Source organism: Dermacentor albipictus, chromosome 3 (assembly GCF_038994185.2).
Source record: "Dermacentor albipictus isolate Rhodes 1998 colony chromosome 3, USDA_Dalb.pri_finalv2, whole genome shotgun sequence".
Lineage (NCBI taxonomy): Eukaryota > Metazoa > Arthropoda > Arachnida > Ixodida > Ixodidae > Dermacentor > Dermacentor albipictus.
Genome location: NC_091823.1, coordinates 12,564,655 through 12,590,874, shown reverse-complemented (window position 1 = coordinate 12,590,874; position 26,220 = coordinate 12,564,655). Strand labels below are relative to the sequence as shown.

The following is a 26,220-nucleotide window of genomic DNA, read 5'->3' as shown; positions in this document are numbered from 1 at the left end:
TCTAGAAGAGCAAGCCTTATTGCCGCTCACAATGTTCCGTTTCCGACCGGGGCTATCCACTCAAGACGTACTGCTCCAAATTAAAGGGCCCCTTACCACACCACTCATCAAACTTCGGTTATACACTGGAAGTTATTACGTGTCCTCTAGGGAGCGTTCTGCCACAAAAAGCTTTCAGATCGGCTCATTAATAGCCGAGATGCAAACATGTCAGTGCCGCGAACCCATGATTTGCGTGAACCCATGCTCGCCTCCCGAACCCATTTTCAGGAGGCGAGTTTCACCGCAAACATAGACGCTCTCTCCACTTGCCCCGTCTAGCCTCCTCAACCGAAATTCCTTCTCTGCGTTCTCCCATACCGGAGTTCGAGGATCCCGTGCCGCATACGTCACGTGCCCCACCTTCATTTTTTTTTTCTCCTCGCTTTTTTGCGAAGCAGCGCACTTCCAATGACGGCGTCGCAGGCGAGCTGTTGTGATTCTCTCGTCTCGCGCTGCACACGATCTTGCGCGCTGCGCACGAGGACACTTGAGTAGCGGTATAAGTCTGTGCTACACGAATACTGAGGCAGACACAGGCGAATCATAGAGCATGATACCGCGCTGAAACACGGTAGAAAACGACACAGTTTCGGTGTCTGCGCGCGCAACTGCACGACGAGGAACAAGCAGACGAAACGGAAGTACATCTCTCTTGCTGTGGTGCGAAGTACAACAAAAGCTCGCAAACATTCGGTTTGTGCGTTTTATTATTTCTCTAAGCTTTAAGTCGTCTATTCAAGCAACCTATTACACAAATAACAGATGTCGCCTTGAATAATTCTCGAAGTCACGTGTCATCACATGCGACGTCACAACACGAACACATGTACGTACGCGCACTAGCACGTGTACGTCATCTTCCGGTGGGGAGCGCGGCGGCCGCGCGGAGAAGGGAAAACGGCTTTCGGTTTGAAATTTCAGATCTTTCCGCGGCGCGTAGCGGTGTAATACTTTGCAGACACGATCGTTATCGCGCATTGCATGTTCTGCACTTGTCAGCTCAATATGGCCAGACCTGGTAAGGGGCCTTTTAAGGAAGAGATATTTGACCATATCAGCACCCAACAAACCAAAGCCATCCTTGCATTACACCTCAAAGGCGCATTTGATAACGTAGCTCACGACCACATACTCACCATTTTAGCGGCAACCAAATGTGGCCAACGATTACATAATTACATCCATAGTTTCTGAAAGATCGCGTCGCAACAATAGATATAAGACATATACGTTCGGACTCCATCCTTCTTGCGGGAAAACGCACGCCACAAGGGTCAGTGCTTTCCCTCGGGCTATTTAACATAGCTATGAGCAGACTTCCTCTTCTACTGGATGCCATACCGGAAACTAGGCATGCGCTTTATGCTGATGACATCACCATCTGGGCCACCAGTGGCTCAGATGGTGAAATACAGGACGCCCTACAAGCAGCAGCGGATGTCACCCTGCAATATGCACGAGCAGGAGGACTTACGTGTGCAGCTTAAAAATCAAAACATCTTATAACAATAAAGAAAAAAAAATCCAAAGGAAACATCACCATGAAACATCGTTCCAGCGCACAATTGAGTACGAACAGAAGAGAAGAGAAGGAGTTGTGCGCTGGAACGATGTTTCATAATGCTAATCACAACCAACTAGCCCAGCTGTCCATACGTAGAGAAACATCACCTACCGCTTGACATCACGATGACTACCGAGGGTGAATTTGTAAATAAGGCAAACAAATTACGGTTGACTGGGACTCCACGTCCAAATTACTGGGACTCCACGTCCAAGCCAACGCGAAGGCGACATTACCCTGACGCTACTGAAGAAACAAATTAACCAGGGAGTCCACATGATCCATAGGGTCACTAACCACCGCCACAGCCCAAAAGAATCCGACGTCATGTGCATCATACACGCCTTAATCGTTAGCCGCATTACCTGTCACGCACCTTACCACCGATCCACCCAAAAACAAACAAACCAGCTAGACATCCTCATACGCACAGCGGTGAAAACGGTGGCAGACCTTCCTATATACACCTCAACAGTCAGACTTTTACAACTTGGTTGGCACAACATCATGGCCGAATTAATAGAAGCTCAGAAAGTCAATCAGATCGAACGACTGAAACGTACATCGACCGGAAGACACGTACTCAGGCAATTAGGATACCCAACATCAGAGTATTCCCCACGAAAGCTCCTGTCAATCGCACCGAAAATCAGAGAAAAGATTACAGTTGCCCCCATACCTCGAAATATGCACTCCGAACACGGTAAAGGCAGGCGCGCTGCACGCTCAATGGCATTGCACCGAGCATACGGCAACGACTGCGACACCTTCTGTACAAACGCCGTGTGCTACCCAGATATTACAGCTAAAGTGCTATAGCGGCACTCGACTGGAGGGGCGAAACAGTATTATCAACCATAATTAATGCGCACCGACACAGCACGGAAACAGAAGAATGGGCCATATAGTTCTCGCCCTCAGCTCTCAACCCCCAGATTACATATATTCTTACAGATTCCCAGTAAGCATATCGAAACTACGCGAAAGGTCGGATTTCCCCGATGGCTCATAAATTGCTACACAAGAGCCAACATATATGCCACTAGTCCACCTAGTTTGGACACCGGGGCATGCGTCTCTCTCCGGCAAAGAGCGTGTTCACACGACAGCCCGAGACCTCAACCTCCGGCCGCCGGTGGAAGGCCAGTCCAAGACAGACAAAGAGGAAAAGATACCACTTACATACACGCATATACTACAACACTACAGACTATCCCGTAGAACGTTCCCTCCACCACACGTGAAACTAAACCATGCAGATGCAGCCGTTTGGCGCCAGCTCCAAATTATTACGTTCCCCAGCCTTGCTCTCCGCCACACTTTTTACCCTACCCAGTATCCCGACAAATGTCCTTTTTGTGGAGGGCACCCAAAGATCTACCGTTCTACGTGGGACTGCTCCAAACCACCCGGCCTTCCTAGAATACCCAACGCCTTCCCATTCCATTGGGAAGCCGCTCTTTCCAGCTCAGCCGTGGACGACCAGCGATTGACCGGGCCAGCCGGATAACAGCAGAAAATGGGGCCCTGGACTTAGGGCTCCCCACCCTTTGGGACTCCCATACAAATTAACAAATAAAATTTTCTACTACTACTACTACTACTACTACTACTACTACTACTACTACTACTACTACTACTACTACTACTACTAAGTCCTGCAATCCTTGACTACGTAATGCCTTTGTGACAGCTGGTATCTCTTCTGAATCAAATGCCTTTTCGTAATCTATGAAAGCCATATAGAGACGCTGATTGCACTTTGCGGATTCCTCGATTACACGATTGCATTCGGTTATGGAATTCGCTTCCTAACAGCACTGTCGCTCAAATGAGCAATGATAAATTCAGACAACTACTGAACCTACAGTCTTCATCATAACAAATATATTCATCATTACATATGTCATGTCATATAATACGTGTCACATATGGGTCATGACTTTCTTTTTGTTGTTGTTATTGTTGTTTCAATTTTGTTTGCTTTATGTGCTCGCGCTATGTATGTTATATTGCGCGAGTGTTTTCTCGCTTTTTATGTTACCGTGAATTGTACTTTTCATTCCTTTCCCGACAACTCTTTGTATTGATTTAGCGTTTTTATTTGTTACACTGTTTTGCAAGCACGTGATCATTATAAAGATTTGTAGCTCTCACATTTTTTAGCGCTCATATATCTGTTTTCTCTTGTCATTTGTTCAATGATGCCCCCCTTACTCAATGCTCCCCTTGGGACCTGTAAGGTACTTTGAAGTAAATAAATAAATAAATAAATAAATAAATAAATAAATAAATAAATAAATAAATAAATACGATCCAATGAAGAAAATCCCTTCCTGAAGCCAGCGTGTTCCCTCGTGTGACTGAAGTATTGCCCTTATTCTACTGCAAATTATCTTCGTGAATATTTTATATAATACTGGGAGTAAGCTAATGGGCCTATAATTTTTCAGTTCTTTAACATCTCCCATTTTATGCATTTGTATAATGTTGGCATTCTTCCAGTTCCCTGGGACCCTTGAAATCCATAGACAGTTCTTATAAAGGGCCGCCAGTTTTTCGAGCATTATTTCTCCTCCATGTTTAATTAAATAGGCTGTTGTTCCATCTTCTGAAGCTTTTCCCCAATTCATGTTTTGCAAGGGCCTTTTAAGTTCATCGCTTGTTATAAAAGGAGTCTCTGTAACCTGTTCATTACTACTTCGAATAGAGGTATCGTGGCTCTTCTGAGCAGTGTACAGGTCAGTATATAATTCTTCCGCTACTTTTACTATATATTCGAGACTGCTGATGATATTACCCTTCTTATCTTTGAGGGCACACATCTAGGTTTGTCCTACGCCAAGTTGACTTCTCACTGATTTCAGACTGCGTCCATTTTTTACTACTTCCTCAGCCTGTCTCACGTTATAATTTCGAATATCCCTTATTTTCTTCGTGTTGATTAGTTTTGACAGTTCCACGATTTCTATCTGATCTCTTGAGTTAGACACTTTCATTCTTTGTCGTTTCTTTATTACGTTCTTTGTTATTTGGGAGAGCTTCCGTACTGGTTACCTTGGTGCCTTGCCTCCCACTTCAATTGCTGCCTTTGAAACCAGTCTAGTTACGGTTTCATTCATTACCTCTATGTCATCTTCATCTCTCTGTTTTAAGGCTGCATATTTGCTCGCAAGTACCAGCCTAAATTGGTTTGCTTTTACCTTTACTGCGTCTAGGTTGGCCTCTTTCTTCCTGGCCAATTTTACTCTTTCTCTCTTCAAATTGAGGTGAATCGTAAACCTCACTAACCGATGACCACTGCATTTTACCCTACCTAACACTTCTACATCCTGCACTAGAAGTGTTAACGCAAATTGAGCCACGAAGGTCATGCTGTTATACTTACACCGGTCGGAACTTACCGACATCTTTTTTTTTACTTTTTGAAGTTGAAGTTGAAGTTTATTCATATGAAAAAACATAGGTACATAAATGTAATATACAGACGAGGGTCCCGAGGTCAATCATGTTGGCTTGATCTTGTTTCTTTATTCCTAGTTGATATTTTCTTGCCTTTGTTCATGTTCTCGTCCTCCTTCTGAGAAGTAGCAAGCCCTGCAAGGGTGGACATCTTCAGCATATATCTTCAGATTATGCAGCATAGCTCGTGCTCAGTACGAACGACTACTGCATTGCACACCATCTACACTGCCTGAGCGTATTCATCCAGAGCCGCATTGAAGCCGCCATTAAGCTGTAATGTTGAAAGCCTGACGGTGAGCCTGACGTCTTCTCAAGAACAAGTACTTGTTCGTGGTATACATAACGTCTTCTTCGTGAGCTACAGTATTGCTTGCTGTGGACTCTGAAACATGTGCATCGACTCCACCGCTATCAGAGTCTTCATGGTGTACCAAACGCCAAGATCATGCAGTACCAAAAAGGAAACTTGCAGATAGGTGAGTGGTCAGCGAGAGCAGCTACCAATTACTCATATCCGCAGAGGCGGGAGTTCAGCAATTTATTTTTCTCCGTGAGGCGAGGTTGAAGCTGGGGATGAGCATGTGGCCTGGCGACACGACAACAGCAGGAATATGGGCGGATGGAAGTGGGAAACGTGTTGTCATGCCGTATAACCTCACGCTGCCGACGTAAAACGATCATGTGTTAGGTTTAAGTGTGTGGTCAGTGAACCCGAGGTGGTCAAGCTAGGCCGGAACCCTCCATCTGTGTCACTCGTAGCACACAGTTGTCTATAGAGACGTGAAATCCCATAAATTGATATGAACTCGCCTCAGTACGGTCTGAGAGTTCAGAACTTTAGCAGTGAGGTGCTTGCCAGCTTCGTTATTAATGCAAAGTGCGATGAATTCACTACAAATTCCAACAGTTGCCTACATATTAACAAATCCTAATTCGCTGGAATATGTACCGCCGAGCAAATTTCTGTAAAGGGGGCCATCTGATGTGTCATTCCGAAGTCCAAAGTGCGTTTTGGTGAAGGAGAACAACAACTTCGGTGCTCGCGTTAAAAGAGCGTGTTACCGAAAACGGCGATTCTCCTTTCTTGAAGTGACGTCAATGAGGGAAAGTTTTAACATGAGAAAGCCTTTGTACTCACAGAAAAGGTGTGGTCACGTTGTATCAGCGGTATGATGTCGCTGCGTGCCACTGTCGATTTGCGAGTGTTTGGTACTGATAGCTCGCCAGCCTCATGACACCGGCCCTGCAACGCTGTATTGTTTGATTATTATGATGTCTACACGTGCAAGATTAGCCATTTCGCTTGCTTTAGCTTGCACTTGAGAAACTACTACGTCGCATTACACAACATAATGCACAGCCTGTGGGCAGAAAAACGTACGTTTAGCAATCGGCCTTAGTACCTCAACGCGCCTGGGTTCGCAAGCCTCCGGTAGCGACAACAGTCGGTTTACGGCAAAGTAAAAAGGAAATGCTTATGTCTAGTGGACATGAGCTGGCCTTTGGTGTGTGTCTTCGTGATACTGTGCGAGTTGTGCTGACAAACTGCTCACGAAGTGTCGTCTGTTAATACAAAGCGCTGTTTTTGGTAGCCGCAATGTGAGAGTCTCCTGTTAAAATAAAAAAAAATGAAAGACACACAAAAGTGGATGTAGGAAAGGTTATGAAAGTATTTTAGTTTCCATAGCACCGTCGTTTGTTTTGCATCGCCTTGTAATGTTCCCGCTATGAAAAAAAACAATAAACGATGCGTTCGGAGGCAGAGTTCAATTAGTGTCGAGTTTCGTGGAGCGATGAGAAAGCTTTTGTGCTTCTCTCGGTGGCTGAAGAAAAATTTGCGTGTCCGTTGACGTGCGTTGTGCTGATGCTATTTGGGTGCTCAGCAAATAATATAAGTAGATGTAGAAGGAGAAAGGGACCCTCCAGTTATGTACGCCGAGTTGCAATGTTGTGGTTTCAAGGCAGATGCTCTTCGGACGCAATTTGTTATCTGTACCTCTCCCAGGAAGCATTAAAAATAAACCGCTAATCAGATAATTCCATGCCATATGTCTTTTGTATTTGGAACTGATGTTCTGCCACGACCACGAATACAGGTACGAGGTTCTGCGAGAGAATGTTGGGCGGTTTGCAGTTATTAAATATAAAGCCAATCAGATGATCCCCATCGTTACAACCACCATCAAAACCTGGTTTAGTTGCCAGATACTGCTTTCTACGCCTTTCTTTATACGCAGAATGTTTACATACTCTGTGGGGTAGCTGGTGGTTGTTGTGGTGGTAGCCACGGGCTGAGCAAAGGCACGCCGACAATTGCTCCGCCCGGGCGTCTCCCTTTAAAGTGAGGAGATAAACATGCCACGTAGTGAAACACAGTGTGAGCAGGTCTTACGCTTCCAAGACAGATCAAGGTGCAGAATAAGATGGAGGAGACAGCATACCCACTGATCATACCTATACTACATCAAACAATTGGTGACATTTAGTATTTTTTGATAAACGTCACCAATCGCTGAGTGGACTCGTATGTCTTTATTAAGCCACAAGAGGTCCTGAATATCCACTGCCCCGGCGGAAAGTCCTCCACTGAAGCGCACGGAGCCACTCCTTGTTTTAGTCTGTCAAGGAGGCTCTTGCGCTTTTCCATGTTTGGCATTCTGATAAGTAATGTTTTACATCACCATGAGCGTGGGAGAACGAAGGCGTCGGTGAGGGCGACAGTCCCATCTCGCGTCGCCACGCCAGCGTTCGCGCAGACGCGTGCAAATACACGGTGGAGTAGAAAGGTCTTCGATCAGGAGACTTTTTTGGTCCTGCAGGGCTGGTCTGGTGGGCATGGCAACGAGGGAAAGTAGTTCACGGTAGTTGTCTTGTAACAGTGGCTGAGTGTCCTGAGGTATTATCACCGTCGGCCTGTAGGTTACTGCATGGCGCGCGTGGCTGTAATCACTTTTATTTCCGAACACTCCGATGTGTGATGGAAAACACTGAAACCAAGTCACGGTGTTTTATTCATGCACTTTACTTTAAATTGTGCTTACCTGAAGGAATCGCTGTTCAGATTAGCTTTGGACTTGTAGATGAAATAAAGGTAAGGAGTCCAAGGGAGCAAGGCTATTAAGCGCTAACGAGTTGTTGAGGGCGCGCGTGTGCTATATGCACGATTACTTATTTATTTATTGTTTTGTTTATTCCTTCGAGGTTTCTTTGTGACGTACAATATATGAATTCGTACATGACCCAGGTAAAGAAGGTGCTTGAGGTGGTTATGTAGAATCAATAGATTGAACCTAGGCTGCCAAAAGCGATGTGCTCACTCGAGTTGGACAATATCGTTAAAGGCCCTATATGTACTTACACTTCCCTGTCCACATAGGCCGGATTCCTCATATGTTTGATGGACAGTAATAAGCGATCGAAAGTCATCGACTTCTGAAGCACGCTGGTATGCATTTATGACGACGGATAGAGGTTGCTACTAAGCACATGCTTTCGGGCACATGATATAGACTCTCGCTAGAAGAATGGAAATAAATTTTGCGCTGTATGGAATTCATGGCACGAAGCGACGCCAAGGGCTGGTCGGGGTTTGGGGGAGATTCCAGCTTTTCCAGTTCAGACGGGGCTCGCTACCGGCTAAATTGAGCGTCCAGCTTACAGTCCACTGGCTACATTCCATGCCTCGTCAAAGTTCTGCGAGCGTTCGCTGAAGCAGCGAATGCTTCAGCGTCCTTCGAAGGTGCTGGCGCTGAATCGGACCACTTTTGCATCGTTCTATCTCCGCAGTCCTCTAGCAGCCTCATAGTAAAGTAAGAAAAGAAAGAAACTAGTTGCACTACATTTAAACATTTAAACCTACGTTTCAATGGGAAATAAAACTAAAGAAAAGAAATGGATTAAGATGCTGCGCATATATATATATATATATATATATATATATATATGTCGACAGCGGTGCACACTGAACGCGCAACTAAAAGATATCTGCTCTTGCAGGCCACGGCAGGTGACGTAGCGAAGCGGAGGCCAACGAAGAAGTTTCCAAGAGCCAGCAGCTGGCAGATCCGCTATCGTCAGACGAGGCTGTCATGCCACACCCACGGTGACAGCAGGGCGATCGGCATAATCCGCTTGGTTGCGGTGGGCGCTACGGCTGGCTGCAAAAGGCGCCCACGAACAGACCTACGTTTGCAGTTCGGCAGCGTCGCTCGTTGAGCGCGCAACTAAAAGATATCTGCTCTTGCAGGTGAGACTTGCCAATTTCTGTTCGTGTTTCGCTAGCGTTACACCTGTGCAATGCTGCCGAACGAGAACTGCCTTGTCCAAATTGTCTACGTTGTGTGTAAATAAGATTTTTTTCCCATCTGGATGCTGGCAAGATAGCTGCATATAATGACTAAGAAATTACTTGATCATCTGCGGGGTGAATTGACCGTTGAGTTGCAGAAAATCAAGGAAGCTCTGAATGTCCTCAAAGGAATGAGGCATGATATACATGAACTGAGATTGATCGGAGAGGCGTTGCGTGGAGTGCTGCGCGAAAACAGGGACCTGAAGTTAGAAAATGCTAAACTTACGCGTAGACTGGAAGATCTGGAGCAATACCAGCGATCAATCAATCTAGAAATCAAAGGCATATCTTTTGACAGTGAGCCAATGTCAGTGGTGACTAAAATTACGGAACCTGTGAACGAAAAAATTGAAGAATGTGATATAGGCGTTTGCCACAGAGTCCCCACTGCCAGGCATAATGAGTCGAACATTATTCTTCGTTTTGTTCGTCGTGCAAAGAGGAATGCCATTCTCGCTAACTCAAAGAAAGCAAGAATTGACACTAAAATGCTCGGATTTTACAAGTATCATCCCCTATTCATCAATCAACACTTCACGAAGGAGGGCAAGCAACTGCTCGGGGCTGCCATTAGGAAGAAAAGAGTTCTTTACTGGAAATTTGTGTGGACAGCCGGTGGCAAAATGACGAAATGAAACGTCGCCGGTCCTTCGTCTCATATGTTTAGACGACGTTGATGAAATGGTCGAATGAATGCCTCGTTACTTCTTGAACACAAGTGCGTGTACGTAAACCACCACGCATGGCTAGCCCCAGGTATAGCTCTTGTGCAGATATGTTGCTTTTTACTGAGACATGGCTAACGCCGTATGAAAATCCACCCAATTTGATGAGTACGTATACCAAGGCATAACTCGAACCAATCGACGCGGTGGGTTATCGCTATGTATCTTCGAAAACATGACCAGCACGAGGTCATGTCTAATCTTATCATTACTAATGGTCATGTAGAATGTATTACTTTGTGTTTAAAATCGTTTTACATATCTGTAGTATATAGGCGTCCTTGCGGTAATAAAACTTCATTTTTCGAATTGATAAATGAACTACTGAATTAGTTAAATAACTCTGGTTCAAAGTTTCTTATCATGGGTGACTTGAACATTAACATGTTATGAAATGATACTAATGCACAAGAACTTCAAAAACTTAATAAATACTTATGCCTGTGAAATCTTATCAACTTAGCCACTCGCATTACGGCGGATACTGCGACGCTGTTAGATGTCGCCATCATGAACGCGCCTTGCCCAAGTGTTTTTGCTGGTCTCCTGTCACTGGACTTGAGTGATCATCATCTACCTACGTTTTGTTTCTTACCGATAACGAAAGATAAAAGTATAAAATGGGTATGAGTACATATAGGAATTTTAGCCCAAATTCTTCAGCACTTTTCAGCTCTGCTATTGAGAAGACAAACTGCGAACCGATAATAAAGCAAAGCGATGTAAATCAAGCTCATAAAATTTTTTTGCCAGTTTCACGCACTGCTACGAGCTGGCCTTTCCTAGAAAGATTAGAAATACGCGAAGTTCCAAGAATAAGATTAGGAAACGATAGATAACGCTCCTATGTTTAAATAAGATTGCGATCAAAGATGTATCATTCTTTTGTTAAGACACGTGATCTGCAGAAATTCGCTGAGTTAAAAAAATACTGCAACAAGCTTAATTCAGAACTTAAACATGCAAAAGTACAGTACTATAAGAATTTATCATCTCGTATATCAAAGGAGAAAAGAACATTTTGGCAGGCAATCAAAAATCTCGCTCAAAGGAAGAACCCAATAGTTGAATCTTCGACTCAAGGTATACTAAACAACGAGCAAGCTGTTACTTTACTAAACTGTCAATTCATTCGTACCGGAGAGTACAAGCCTCCTGTTCACAACGAACACAAGTACACATAAAAAGAGTGCTGCTATTAATTCTATTTTATTGTGGCCGACTACGGAGTACGAAGTGACAAATATTATACGCAGCCAAAAAATAATAATGCTGCTGCAGGCTACGATGATATGAAACCAGTTGCCGTGAAACACGTAATGAATATAATTTCCAGCCCTCTAGCTCGTATTGCTGATCGTATGCTCGAATGTGGCGTTTTGCCGGAAGCATTCACGCTAGCCAGAGTGTGTCCAGTGCACACGGGTGGCATCAATTACACTTTTATCAATTACCGACCCATATCTATGCTACCAGTAATGTCTAAAATTTTTCACACAATCATAAATTTCCGCCTTTGACATTTTATCCGAAAGTGCTCTATTACGTCCGATGCGCAATATGGGTCTAGAAAGAAAAGATCCGGTGAAGATGCATTACTCTCTTTTAAACTTGAAATAATAAATAACATCGAACGAAGATCATACACCGTCGGTCTCTTTTTAGATCTCAGAAAAGCTTTCGATTGTATAAACCATGCCATTTTGACTACCAAGATTTATGATTATGGGAGAAGGGGGGCAGCATATCACTTAATTCCCAGATATTTACAAGACAGGTATCAGTATGTATCAATTAACAGCTGAAACTCTCCGAAATTAAAGATACTACAAGGTGTCCCACAAGGCTCTATACTTAGACCTTTGTTATTTAACCTATACATCAATGATCTTTCTTGCATACCAAATGCTCAAAGCTTAATGATGTATGCTGATGACACAGATGTGTTTCTCGCAGACAAGACATTGGAAACGTTGCCGATTTCAATAAATAATTACTTAACTCTTCTGCTTTCATGGTTTCAATTATATGTAAATCAAACTAAATATATAATATTTGCACCAATTAAGAAACCAATGAATCTTAAGTTAACAATTTGGTTTCGAGACGTACAAATAAAACAAGTAGACGCTCATAAGTTTCTGGGTATCTGGTTTAAAGGTGATACGTCCTGGAAGACACGTCGAACAACTTAAGGCAGAGAGCATTTGAACCGCCAGGTTCCTCAATTATTTAATCACCTAAATTTACTGATCTAAGACATCCATGAAAATGCACATTATAGCACATGAAATGCAATATAGATAATATGCATATTTGAGCATTTTACGGTGTAACACATTGTTATGGTTTTTTTATTTCAATTATACAATTAATTTATGTTTACAGTGCTACATTTTTCTTACTGTTTCTTACATTTGTCTTACATATTCATAGTTAATCTGTATTATTTTTGTATAATATATGTATTTCTTTTGTATTTCGCGCTACTAATCTGCTAAATTTTATTTGGATGATATGTTTACCTCCGTACTGCACCGGCGCCATTGATTTGATAAGATGTCAGCAATATATTTCATATTGTGTACCACATTGCTGAATGTCAACGACAGCTGGAGCCATTTGTCAGGCCTTTGTATCCTTTTGCCTGTTACAGAAGCAAAATAAACCTGCACGTTCACCTTGTATATATATATATATATATATATATATATATATATATATATATATATATATATATATATATATATATATATATATATATATATATATACAAGTGACTATCACTCAAAAGTACTCAATAATGGATTGTAAGGAGTGGCGCTGCGTACCCGTGGCAGGAAACGGGAGAATGGAAATGGAAAAGCTGTACGCCTGTGACAAAAGGGTAGGGAGAAAAATGACTAGAGAAAGGCTGAGACTGACTAGATGAGGCTGAACACCGGTTAGCTGCCTTGCACTCTGAAATGGGAGAAAGCGGCAAACTAAGTAAGCAGGAGAGGAAAACGAATAATGCAGGCGCGCGCCCACATGCTGAGGAATTCTTCATGCAGTCACAAGCGGTCACATGTAAAACACTACTGAACTTACGAGGGAAACGCTTCGTAAGCGTTTCCTTAGGCAACAAATGGCAGAAGGACGACAAACCATGCACCGTTTGCACGGCGTAAGCTTGCTAAATCTCACTACTGCAGCGATATATAGGAGTGTTTATTCGTGAAATGATCATTGTAATCATTAATAAACCAGTCAAATCAAGCGATGGAGCTTAGCACTAAATAAAAATAAAAATCAAGGGACAATTGACATTGGACGACATATTCACGAAGTTTTTCGTTCGCCAGTAGTGTTTGTAATTGGCGGGATTTTTTCAATACAAGTTTTACATCCATCCAAATTGCTTAATGGCCATCCTTGCCAATGCTGTGAGGGCGGCTTAGCGCTACGATCCAGGCACAGGATGATAAGGCACAGGGCGAATTTCATCAAATATACACCAGTACGCATATAATATAAATATCACACGTATGAAAGTTTTATGTGAAAACACATACGAAAACAATCATGAATAATTAGAGTTGAAACAGAGTTAAAGATTTCTGCCCATGTTGTGCCTTAAAGCCTTGCAGGGCAGGTGCAGCCATTGTTAGGCGTTGCAGGAAAAAAATGTTGTGAAGCAAGGACTGTTCTTTAACATAACCGAAACTTTAAACATGCAACTTTATTCAAAGAGATTGGCGTGTAACAATAGAGCAAGACATTTTTTGCCTGATCTTTTGGTAAAGAAGTCTGCCTTACAGACAGCACACAGTGAGAAATGAAATCATAAAAATCGCAGGTAAAGTGACAGAGCTGGATCAACTTACGTTTTGAATTACCACCGTTCGTTATGGCGTAATGTATGACGAAACAAAAATAACAGTCAGTGGCGACCGTCCTGAGCCATCGCCGTCATTATGCATTCATTATAAAAGCGTTAAATATTCTGCTAGGCAATCGACACTGATCATGGCAAAAAGTTATTGATAAGCTCGTAACGCGAAGAGAAACGGAACAACTCGCTAAAGAGGCAGAAAGAGAGACTAACATCATCGTAATCCTTTTGAATCATAAATGGCACGGAAACGTCCCCTTCTTTATCTCCAAACGCGTACAGGTCGCTTTTGTACGTGACGCTGGGAGCGTTTCATCTCAAGGCAGTGGGGCCTTGTGTTCTCCTTTTAGTAAATCATTGTTCGTTTTCTTTAGTCGTCACCTTGGTATCATCTCAAGTTAAACAGAAAGTAAAATCGACACGTAGCCTAATATGACGACACATCAGTTCTCCTTTTCCTCGCATGTTTCAACCTCAGACACCAGACCGGTATATACGCATACGTGTATGGCGTACACCTGTCTTGCCGCTAGCGTCCCAAAACGGCACAAGAGGGCCAAAGCTTAAAGAGAAAGGTTATTGTTTTAAGTTTGTAAGGGTATACGCCGTTTTAAGCTCGAAGTATGCGAGCCAGGCGCAGACGGTCAGCGTATGCATCACCGACAAGCTGGCTGGGGAGCGTGTACGGAGGAAAGTCGCTCATGAAACATTCATGATCGCCTCCCAGAGTCGTTGTCGACAGCGACGGACACACAGCGGCTACATGGGTCGTCGTCTCTGTGTGGGGTGCGGCCTCGGTGGGGACGGAATGTGGAAAAAAAAGACAAACGAAATTATAACGCCGTTTGCGAGTATCGGCCGGCATGCATCTCGGCAGTCTTCGTCCTGCGCTATCGAGAGTGTCTCGCTCCTCTTTCGTCCCGATTCCCCTTCTCCTCGATTTCCTTCTCTCTTACAGGCTTCTGTGTTGAATTCTTTCCGACTAGTGTGGTGAATGTAAAAGCCGTGCTCGTCCAGCCCCGGTGGTGTCTAAGGCGCAAAGAACGCGCACGGCAATAAACGCGCGGCCGACCCTGCTCCTCTGGATGCCGGAGACAAAGAAAGAAAGAAAGAAGGAAAGAAAGAAAGAACATAAAGAAAGGAGGGAAGAGCAATAACAACTTTCAATATCCGTCTCCTCCTTGTCGCTCGTGTCTGTGTGCGGGGAGAGAAGGGGGAGGGTGCACAGGCACAATGTTGGTCGTCGCCAGCACCTGTTGATCAATTTCCTCCGCGTGCTCAATCCCGACCCATTGTGTATGACCGCGCGCCGGAACCGCGCCGTCCGAACCAGATTCCGATTGAAGTCGAAGTCGGTGCCATTTAGCAGGCGCGCATGCAGCGGTCGTTTATGAGCCTCGTCCTATTGAGCGGACGGCCTGCGTGCCCCGCTAACCCGGCCTATCACACGCGCCAACGAACCACGCAGGCCGGCCTTTTCTCCCGTGCGCGCGTAATGCGCACGCGTTTCGTTTTGCCTGACGACGGCCCACGGCCGCGTGGGAACACACAAAGGAGGCTCCAATTACCCCCACCATCCACAAAGCGTGGCTCCTTTCTTGTTCGGCTAGGGACGCAACAGCGCCGTCGCCTCAGGTGCCCAGAGGAGAGAGCGTGTTTGCACCGTGTCGTTCGCATCCACGCTGACTGTGTCGTCGTGGAAAGAGGGCGGGGAGATAACTGCGAGATTTGAATCGCAGCCATCTGCTTTGCGGCCTCCGTCTTCCTTGATTTGTTCTCTGAGTCCAGAGACTGGGCAAAGGTCATCCTGGTTGAAACTTGTCCCACTGTCGTCACCATTCGGTACATACACTTAACAGTGGCAATCGGAAGGCGGGTTTGCAGACGTGATCCGTAAGCTCGTGAAACAACCGGGAGCTTCGGCAATTCATTTAGCTTGACTGAATGGTTGTCACACATTTTAATTCCATTATCTGAGAGCTCTGGTCCCACGTTACGCGGAATATTAGAACATGTTCAGGGATCGGTGAGATTAACAGACCAGTGACAATGTGTTTAATACCTTAGTCCTTTTATCTTAGCGATTGATTCAGCTGTCGAATAAAACGTTTCGCTCAGTTCCGTGACCGTGTACTACGAGATCCGTCTGTGCACCCAGCACTTTTAGGTAATGTCTGTTCACTATCATTTCTTGACACAAGACCAAAGTTTCATTAGCTTTCGTGCGCATAGATAGAATAAATTGGTGGAAGGTGGAAAAGTGGAGGTCATCTCAATAAATTAACTCCTGGCTGTGTCATTCGCCCGCTGTGGTTTCTTCCTCCTGTGTCCAAGCAACTGGCTTATACCACTACGGGCAATTGGTCAAAAAGCAGACGGTTTCACATTTGTTTCTACTAGGATTATGATCAAAATGTCTGCATTGCCGGTGTATGGCCGACTTAGTCCCCATCTTCATTTTTCTCATGATTCCGGCCCTCCCAGATTCGTGTGGGTGGTTGCTCGTGTGTTACGGAATGTTTTCGTTAGCAGCATCGGACAATGCAGCAAGAACAAAGGGCTGTTTCCATATAACGAAGAAGGAGAAGGCTTTGAACAATACTACTACTACTACTACTACTACTACTACTACTACTACTACTACTACTACTACTACTACTACTACTACTACTACTACTACTACTACTACTACTACTACTACTACTAATAATAATAATAATAATAATAATAATAATAATAATAATAATAATAATTCTCTTTTGAACACTGTCCCAGGGATGATTGATGTGCTGTAAAGACGTTTCTGCTTGTTTCAAAGCAATTGTCTGTATAAACTCTTGGTACATTATGCAGTGAAATGACAGTGTCCGTCCGTCCGTCCGTCTGCCTATGTCTTGGTACTCTCAAGCATTGGCGTAGCAACAGAGGGGGCCGGGGGGCCGTGGGCCCCGGGTGCAAGGGGCCAGCGAGGGGTTGGGGGGGTGTCATATACGTCTGAAGACACCCCCCTTTCCGCCGGCTACACCCGGGGAGGGGGGTGACAGAAGACATATGGGCCCCGGGTGCCAGACGACCTAGCTACGCCACTGCTCTCAAGGTCATTTGGTATGCACCAAAATTGGCACAGTACGACACGAGTGTATGACGAACATAACTGATAGGGGGATGTCAAGACATATGTAGGTCATGAAACAGCCGCCTACGTCTTGTTATGTACCAAAATTGGCATAGTATGACAGGATGGTATGACGAACATAAATGATAGGTCATGACACGCGTGTTATGTAGGTCATGAAACAGCCGCCTACGTCTTGGTGCTCCGAAGGTTGTTTCGTTAACTTGGCTGGCCCCCCGCACACTGCTGTGCATAGCATCGATCCCCACAGGGTGTGGGATCTGCCGGTTTCTTTTTCGTTCCTTTGATTCTTCCCCCAAAACATTCGTTTCTTTTAGTATAAACTAAGCGCCTTTTCTAACACCATCCGACTCTTGCCCAATTGTCCATTGTGGGTTCGTGACATCAGCAAAGGAAAACCGAACCAAACCAAATGATGACTTTAACCTTCATCAGCCCGACACAAACCGACATTAAATACGATTTCACCTACGTGTCAGAAACAACAGGGCCCATATTCCCCAAAACGCTGTTACGTTAGAATTGTTCGTAAAAGAAAATTCCAGTCTATCCTGATGCTGACGAGGATGCCGACCAATGGCAAAGAACACTTACGAAAGAAGCGCTTTGTGAATTCGGCAACACATTCTTTATAAATTAAGCTACATACAGACCATCCACGATGCGATTGTAGCTGTCCACAACTTTACCAACATTGACGTCATTCAGGTCTATACCGAGTGGCTTAACGTTGTGAAACAGTTGAAACAAGTTAAACAGCGATGCATATATGTGAAGATATTTATTGACTTCACATGTCATCACGTTACACAAATAAAGACCCCTAGTCCTATGGTCGCGGTCACAGCCACTATAATAACACAGCCGACAAGATCACCCACTCTCCTTCTACACCTAACCACCCACGACCCCCTCATCTGCTTTTGTATATCGAAATTCGCTTCACCGATGGAACAAGCATGCTCTGATCCTCGGGTGAAGGAAGACTCTCTCTGGAAACTTCGGGCTAGGGCGATCCTTAGCGCTTGTGTAAATTGGACTTGGGGCCCAGCACCGACAGACACTGTGAAGTGCTAAAAGTGCTCTGCCCTTGCGACTGCAGCGGATGCTCATCACCTACTGTGGCTGTGTTCAGAGACAAGAGCCACAGACGAGCCCACCGATTAGGAACAGTTAATCAGGGAAAATAAGTTCCGAACGCTGCTTACGCAGGTTTTTCACAAAGAAGGAGTGCACAAATTGATTTAATCCTAATATGTAGTTAGGCAAACACTGTGGTCCAAGAAAGTAAAAAAAAAGAAAACTCCGACAGGACCCACTTCACGATGAAGCATTGAAGTATTGCAGCGACGCAACCTATTGCCACCGCCGAAAGGGGTCATGTGTGAGGCATGTACTACAGCCGGACTGCTCTATCACGTTTCCCTTGTATTTTATTGAGGACGCCTATTCCCGTAGAAACGGTGTGTAATCTAGCAGCACAATCACGCGTGGTCACAGAGGTGCGTGGCGCGCCGGTGTGTGCAAAAGCTGCACGAATTATTCCTTCGCTGGCCGCACACCCAGTGACGCAAGCTGGTGAGAAAGAGATTAATTGAAGAGCGCCACATACCCGGTGCATTCGGAGCGCAGCTAGCTATAGCATTGGCGCGAAAGAGGTCCATTGAAGAATGACACATATCTGGTGCACTCCTAGCACAACTTGTTAGAGTTTTGGGCTGGTGGGCTTGAGGAAGCCGTGCGACGTGGGCTCGGTTCCACCGGAAGAAATTTTGAAAAATTTCAGCGTGGGAGAAATTATAAAGGTTTTCTTTTTTAATGAAGAGGTCGGGGAGTGAAGTAGCCCAAGAATGTTAGTCGCATTAAAAGTCTAGTCTGAGTCGTGTTGTAAGTGAGGGGTGAGGGTGGTGCTCCCGCTTGATTAGGCGGCGACGATCGTCCCCTACATGCGGCACAGCAGGAGCAACCGTTGGACAACCGGAGATCCAAGTTCCCACATCTCTTCGTCCGCAAGTGTCTGAACTCAATGGCATTGTATGGAGTGAAGTCTCCAGAGCCATGAAGCTTGTTCCTCCTACATCGTATATGTTATAAAACTGTTATGTGCGTGCTGTGTGCTGTGTGGCACTAAAAAGTTGTAAACTACTACTTTACACAGCTCTTGGAAAATCTTTGAAGGTTGCGGCACAGGCATAAACTACGTGTCCACACTTTTCGTTTACACAAGGGAATCTGCACAAAGGTTACAGAACCTAGCCGTTTAATGTTTATATATATATATATATATATATATATATATATATATATATATATATATATATATATATATATATATCGACGTGCCAAAAAGAAATACGCACTTATCCAATGAGATGCAGGATTCGTATTGAAAAACAGGCAATAGGTAGGCCAACAAAATACTCGGCTAAGCGCAAGAGAAGGAACAGCGATAAACAATGCACATACAGAGATACGGCTAGACAACATTGTTACCTGTAATTGTATCCTGTTCAAGGGAATGTCCTGACAACAAACAGGATGGGGGTGCTCACAGGGGAGTACACATCCGTGACACACGGTTTTGCGTCTCAGGAAGCCGGGGAATTCGTAAGGAAATGTCGCGCTGTATTCACTTAGCAGGGGTGCAGGTGAAAAGTACAAGCACGAGTGGTGATGGACGCAGAGGCCGGGTTCCAGCGATGACGACACGCGAGCGGGACTCGTCCACGGACCCCCATCTGGCGTTGAAGTGGGTGGGAGGCCCCGAGAGACGGGCCGGACTCCGGTGTCCTATTGCCCCGCGGTATTTCAATTTGCTCTCACTGAAGCCCTAGCCGGGGTCCGCTCTTTGGTCGTACTACAAGGTGGTTTTGACTCGGGAGCGGTTGTACCCCAATCACGCGGTAGAAATACAAGCAGCCTCAGCACGAACAAAACATAACTGCAATTTAGTGCCTGCGTGCGCATAGATTTTCCTTTTTTTTTGTGTCTTGTACCGTGCTGGTCGATAGAACTTGTCACGCAATAGTGTAATGCTAGAAACTGTATTGACCATTTGCGGTCGGGCGTGTAGACTAAAACAGTCTACACCAAAGGTGTAGCTCACTTGCTCCTAAGCAATAATACTGTAGCCGTTCACAAAGCGCCATTATGAAATTCAGCGCATAATACAACTTCCGTATACAAATAGGGCCACCCAAATACTTTGTGTGTTTAAGAATTGGTAAATGCTCTTGGCCGTATCCAGCATCATAAACACGCTCAGCTCACGCTTCCGGGAACTTTTCCTTGGCGCTCACTCGCGCCGTCTGCTCTTAAGTGTGAAAGCCCACGTGTCAGTGGACAAGTGCACTATGCTCACCATTTGACAATTACGAACGGCACACGTCAAGTGGAGCCGGCAGACAATGTGTCGATACGTCCATCGCAAGTGCGCCCTGCGAAACCTCTGTCGTGATGAAAGTTCATCGTTCGGGGGCGCCCTTCCGTGAGTCTCTCATGCTTTCGCACGCGTCTCCATCTCAACGTTCTACAAAGATCCGTTAGTTATCGCGTTCTGTGTTTCCAATCTCCTCATCCAGGAAATATGAATAATAAAAAAGAAAACTGACGGAGAAACTCTCAACACGCACTTGGCCCACAATCACCAGACAGAAGGACACAAATGCAGTACCCTCAGTCGTTCACAAACTGGCTTTCAGCAGAGCGTAATTCATGCAAAGAGAATTCTCGGCTGCCTTGGATGTCAGTCAACAAAATGTCGTCACGTAGCCGTCGTTGCCATCGCTGACGTGCCGTAATCGATTGCTAACAGGGTGTTATCATCTCCACTATTGAATACAGTTGGGCGACAACACGGGATTGCAGTTTTTCACAATGCTGGGGGCGTGCGGTGTAGTAAGTGCCGTTGCAGTGAATTAGTGAGCATATACACGCGCACGCACATGCACACGCACACACACACAAGCACACGCACATGCACACGCACACACACAAGCACACGCGCACGCACGCACGCACGCACGCACGCACGCACGCACGCACGCACGCACGCACGCACTTACGTATGTTGTGTATTTTTGTTGTGAACTGTGCACACATTTCATTTTTAATTCTATCCATCTGAAGTGTCAAGCTAGGCATGCCACCATACAAACCTCTCCAGAATCCATTGAATTTCTCTCTCTGTCTTTCTCCCTTCCTCTGACTACTGCTTTTCCGACAACCGTCTATCTGTTACATTTATAAAGACAGTCAAACTGTTTCTGTGGGCTGAGGAGGCCATCATGCTTTATTTTTTGCAGCCCACCTTCACGTCCTATTGCAGTTTTGTCATTTTGTGACATTCAAACAAAATGTAGTTGAAACATCTTCCCTGTCTCAAGAGAGGTTCTCGGTGGCTCCCACGCATAGCTGTTACTTTCATAAGCGGCGCGCCACTAACGCAGCTGCTGTCACCAGGTGCGTTAGGAGGCACTGTCGCTCCATCGCAACACCACCGGGTTTCATCACGGTCAGGTCTGGATTCTTTTGTCCCGCTCGCCCACGTCTCGTGGCACTGGGAACGCGAGCGTAGGAGCTGGGGTGGTGGTGCCTCTGGCGCTGCGCTTCTCCGATTACGCGGCAAGCTTGATGGGGACTCGCAGGAGGCGACGGCCGCCTTCAATCAGGGATGGCGTGGGTCTGTTTCACTTCTTCGCGGTCCTTTTCTTGCCCAAGCTCGCAGTACCGTTTTGACGCGAACACTAGTTCAACGGTACATTTATTCCATTTGATGTGGATCATGTGTCTGTACCCGGAGACAACTTTCTGTGTCAGCGCAGCTAAAGCTGCGAAGTCGAAGCGCACGTGTTCTTTTTCGCAACTGCATATAGTCCGCAAATGTAAGTAACTGCAAGCTACGTAGCGTAAGACAAACCATACCAATTATTGTTTATTATTTTTTGTGCACGACTTATTTTTTTAACAGATAAAAAGCTTGCTTGAGAGGATTCCCGTTTTGTTTGTTCCTTATTTCCCGGTTTTGTGGTGTCCATGTATAGTTTTCCTGGTCCTGTAAACCTCCAGGAAAACGTCAGCCCTACTTGGCGTACCAAGACAAGAGCACGAGCTCCGCGCGTGCGAGCATGCACATGTGCGCCTAGCCTTATCTGTGCTGCCACGGAAAGTTGTAGGGTGTACTGTGATGGGGCGCAGCGCGTGGTAGTTGAACTGCACCGGTCGCGGTGGCTTAGTGGCAATGGCGTCTTTCGTCCGAGCACGAGGTCTCGGGATCGATACCCAGCTGTGGCAACCGCATTCTGACAGGGGGAGCATGCAGACGCACTTGTATACCGTGCTTTGGTTACACAGTAGAGGAGCCCCATTGTCAAAGTTAATTCGGAGACCTCCGCTACAGTATCCGTCATGCCAACTGCGCACTTTCTTGCACGTTGAGCTCCGCAATTTAATTTTATCTGTATATGAACTGCGCATAAACGGTCTGTCAAAGGCATCGTATGAGTTGTATGCTTAACAACGCATTCGTGCGCGTGCAGATATGGTGCCTTTCCTGCTCTGAATGTGTTGCATGGTGCGAATGCTTTGTGAACTATGTGTAAACCGTCGGGCCAACTTGCGTCGCTGGTTGTGTAACACTGGGTGTGTGCTGCTTTCCAACGAACCTATATCTGACGACACCTTGGGTTACTGGGTGTGTGCGACTGGGCATGTGACGTTTTTCATGGTAATCATAATCTGAAACATATCATCAACAATTACCCACCAATCATCAGATCGGTTGCTAATCGTATCAAAGCTGTCAATCATCTCTAAAGAATGGATGCACCGCCACTTTCTACATTTTGATTCACTGGTATTTTTGTTAGAGCGGAGCTATGCTATTTTATATATGGTTGAGCGAAAAGTCGGCTACATGAATTATGCCAGAGTCCTTTAGCATTTACACGCAGATTATTATATATTAAAGGGAAACTAGTAAAACGCGTAGCCTATTCTTTGGTAGATGATCGATTGTGTCAAGTTCCTTTCCGCTCTCGTGTAATTCCTAGCCGAATTTATTTAACCACGTAATTGTGCATTACGTGGAGTTTATTACCCGCCCTTGTCGTTAACGCCTTCAAGCGATTTTTTACTGTCTCAGTCGAAGGTCAGGTCCAGCTTCCGCACATTTATTTCCAATGATCTATTTATTACTTAAATGAAACCACGTTGTTACTAAGCTTTTATTTTCTGCGAGCTCTGATACACGAATCACCGCGTACAGATACAATTTTCTGAGTGTCCTGCGCGTGCCACTTTAACTTGACTAAAGTGCTATGTCGTGTCGATTCACATGTCGTCAGCTAGTTTTGTAATGGTGATACATCTCCCATTTTGTCGGCGGAACAGTGCGTGCGACGTTTCTGGCGGGTGCGTGCTGTGAGGAGGTATACGTAGCACAATTTAAACTGGCACCGGCTTTGGCCCCTGCACCTTACTAAACGGAGACTGTTTTAGTGCGAAATACACCCGGAAAGAAAGTGTAAGTATACCCCCAAAGCATTCTAAAGCATAAACAAATTGGGCAGATCCGATGCACAAGTTGGAATTTATGTGAAGTGAAAATGGCTCCGTCGGCAGCTTTATTTTTTAGTTTTGTTCAATAAAACTTATTCCTTCTCCTCGTGAAGCGGTTAATTAGATGCTACCAAACTAAACGCAGTGCACGTGGATATTTGCATTTCCAGCCTACGAAATGTGTAATATTATTCAATGCTCCTTCACTTTACAGGTCTCAACTGTAATATGATGCGTTGTTTATATCTATGCACTTCACCATTCACAAGCTAAGGTGCAATGCGAACGCTATGTTTTATGTTCATGAACAACACCATAAAATTGTAGGAAGCATCGCAACAAACGACGGGTCACGCGAGTGTCAAACGCATGCACAGAACGCTGTGTGCGCGTGCTATAGCGTGTTTGTGCATGTTTGTGTGTGCGCACGCTTGTGTGTGTTCGCGGGCTGCTTACCTGTCCCGTATTTTAAGGCAGTCCCTTCAAAAGACTTGCCGCACTGTCAGTCATTCGAATTACCAACACTGATAGGAATAGCTGGCAGCGCCTTCATGCCTTCTTGAAGGTGGTTCCTGGCCACAGCCGGCACAGAAGCGATACCCCGCGTTATAATTGCGCAAATGCGGTGTGCTCGATCAGTACGTGTCACGCCGACGTCCACCACAGAGTGCAGGGCCTGCCCAACAGCGCGTGAGCGCGCGTCCTACTTAGAATCGCCCGCTGCCCCCGCTACACGCGGCAACGTTGCGCTGTCCGTGGGTGGTGTTGAGACGTGGTGCTTGGTTTCGCCGCAATAGTGGCGAATTGCTTTTGGCGTAATCCGAGAGTTTCTTGTTTGTTGCAAGAGGAAGCGCGTTGCTTCGTTGCTGCAAGTGCACGAGCTAATCAAGGGACTTCGTTAACGTGAGCCGTATGGCTCGAAAGTTCATCTCAAGTCTCGCGCGGAGAGCATTTAGAAGGCCGTAATTGTTTCGCTTTTGCTAAGAATACGCTGTCAGAGGATGCGCAGCGTCTTCAGAAAGAAAAAAAAAGAGTGCTCTTGAAGATTGTCGTTGGGCCTTATTGCTAGGAAAAAGGAAAAATTACGCCGTCACCCGACCGCTGGTATATGAAAGGAACGATGAAATACCACGTCTGAGTACGCAGAACTTGCCAGGCTGGCAGCACATTAGCAAACTGGGAGCCATATGTTGTGCGAAGTCGGGGTAGATGCCATTTCTCTTTGCGTCTGGTGCTTGTGTGAGTGTGCGTTTGTGTCACCGATGAGAGTTGAATTATGAACTCAGCCCGAGGTAAGCTCAAGTTATTCAAGGAGCGAAGAATGGTAAATGACACTAGATGATGAATAGGAGATATTCCTTGTTTAATAAACAGTGGTCTGGTATGAGCTAGGTAGTCGGAGCCAGCAACTATGCGGATAGCTTTCTTTTGCAGAAGTGGTAGTTGGTTTAGATGCACGCGAGCCGCAGTTCTCCACACAATATGACATTAGCTTATTTGGGAATGAAATAATGAATGATATATTAATTTTTTAACTTTCACGGGAAGCAAGTCGCGACCTCGTGAAAGAGCTCCTACCGATTTCGACAAGCTTAAAGAAAGATGACCGAAGTGATCAGCCCATTTAAGATGTTCGTCAAATATTATGCCAAGAGATTTATATTTACTTACGATTTCGATAGTGTAGTTTCCAATAAGCAGTGGGATTGATATGGTTACTTTCCGATTGGTCGAACGAAAAATAACCCCCTTTGTTTTATTATAATTAATCTTTAAGCTGTTTACATGTGACCAGTTATGGAGGCTTTCTAATATGACGTTCGCTTCAAATAGGAGTTCATTCGATGAGTTTCCAGATAAAAATAAACTAATGTCGTCGGCTTACATTATAAATTTAACCTTCTTGTAGATATGAACGAGATCGTTTATATATACGTTAAAAAGGAACGGACCTAAGATACTGCCGTGCGGTACTCCGCATCTTATATATTCAAAACTGGAGCTACAACCATCGACACATACAGATTGCTGCCCGTTTTTCAAAGTATGACCTTATCAACTTAAGCGGATTGCCTCTTATACCATATGCATAAAGTTTAGCTAAAAGAATGTTATGATTAATACAGTGAAATGCTTCGCTGAAATCGACAAAAATGCCCAGTGTTAGAAGTTTATTTTCAATGTTTTGCAAAACTAGTTCTTTTTGTTTAAGTAGCGCATATTCTGTAGATAAGTATTGTCTAAAACTAAATTGGGAATCTGTGAAAAGGCGATTATCATTAGAGTAAATTTCCAAACACTTAAGCAAAACTTTTTCTAGTGGTTTCGAGAAAACTGGCAGAATCGATATTGGTCGATAGTTGCCCATGTCTTGTGTCGACCCAGATTTATGGATAACAATCATTCCTCTTCCAATCCCCTGCCTGAAAGCAGCCTGTTGCTGCTGTTCTTCAACTACGATGCTCGACCACTACTAGGATGAAAGACAATAGTAACAGAAAGGCG

At 45.0% G+C, this 26,220-nt stretch overlaps 1 protein-coding gene across 1 annotated transcript in view; it reads left to right on the top strand.

Moving 5' to 3' along the window:
• The first annotated feature begins 1,395 nt into the window (after positions 1-1,395).
• Clk (circadian locomoter output cycles kaput protein Clock) overlaps positions 1,396-26,220 on the top strand; it is a 106,110-nt gene continuing 81,285 nt past the window's right edge. Inside the window, 2 exon segments of the mRNA XM_070534897.1 lie at positions 1,396-1,516; positions 9,266-9,317. Coding sequence (XP_070390998.1) covers positions 1,396-1,516; positions 9,266-9,317 — 173 coding nt within the window.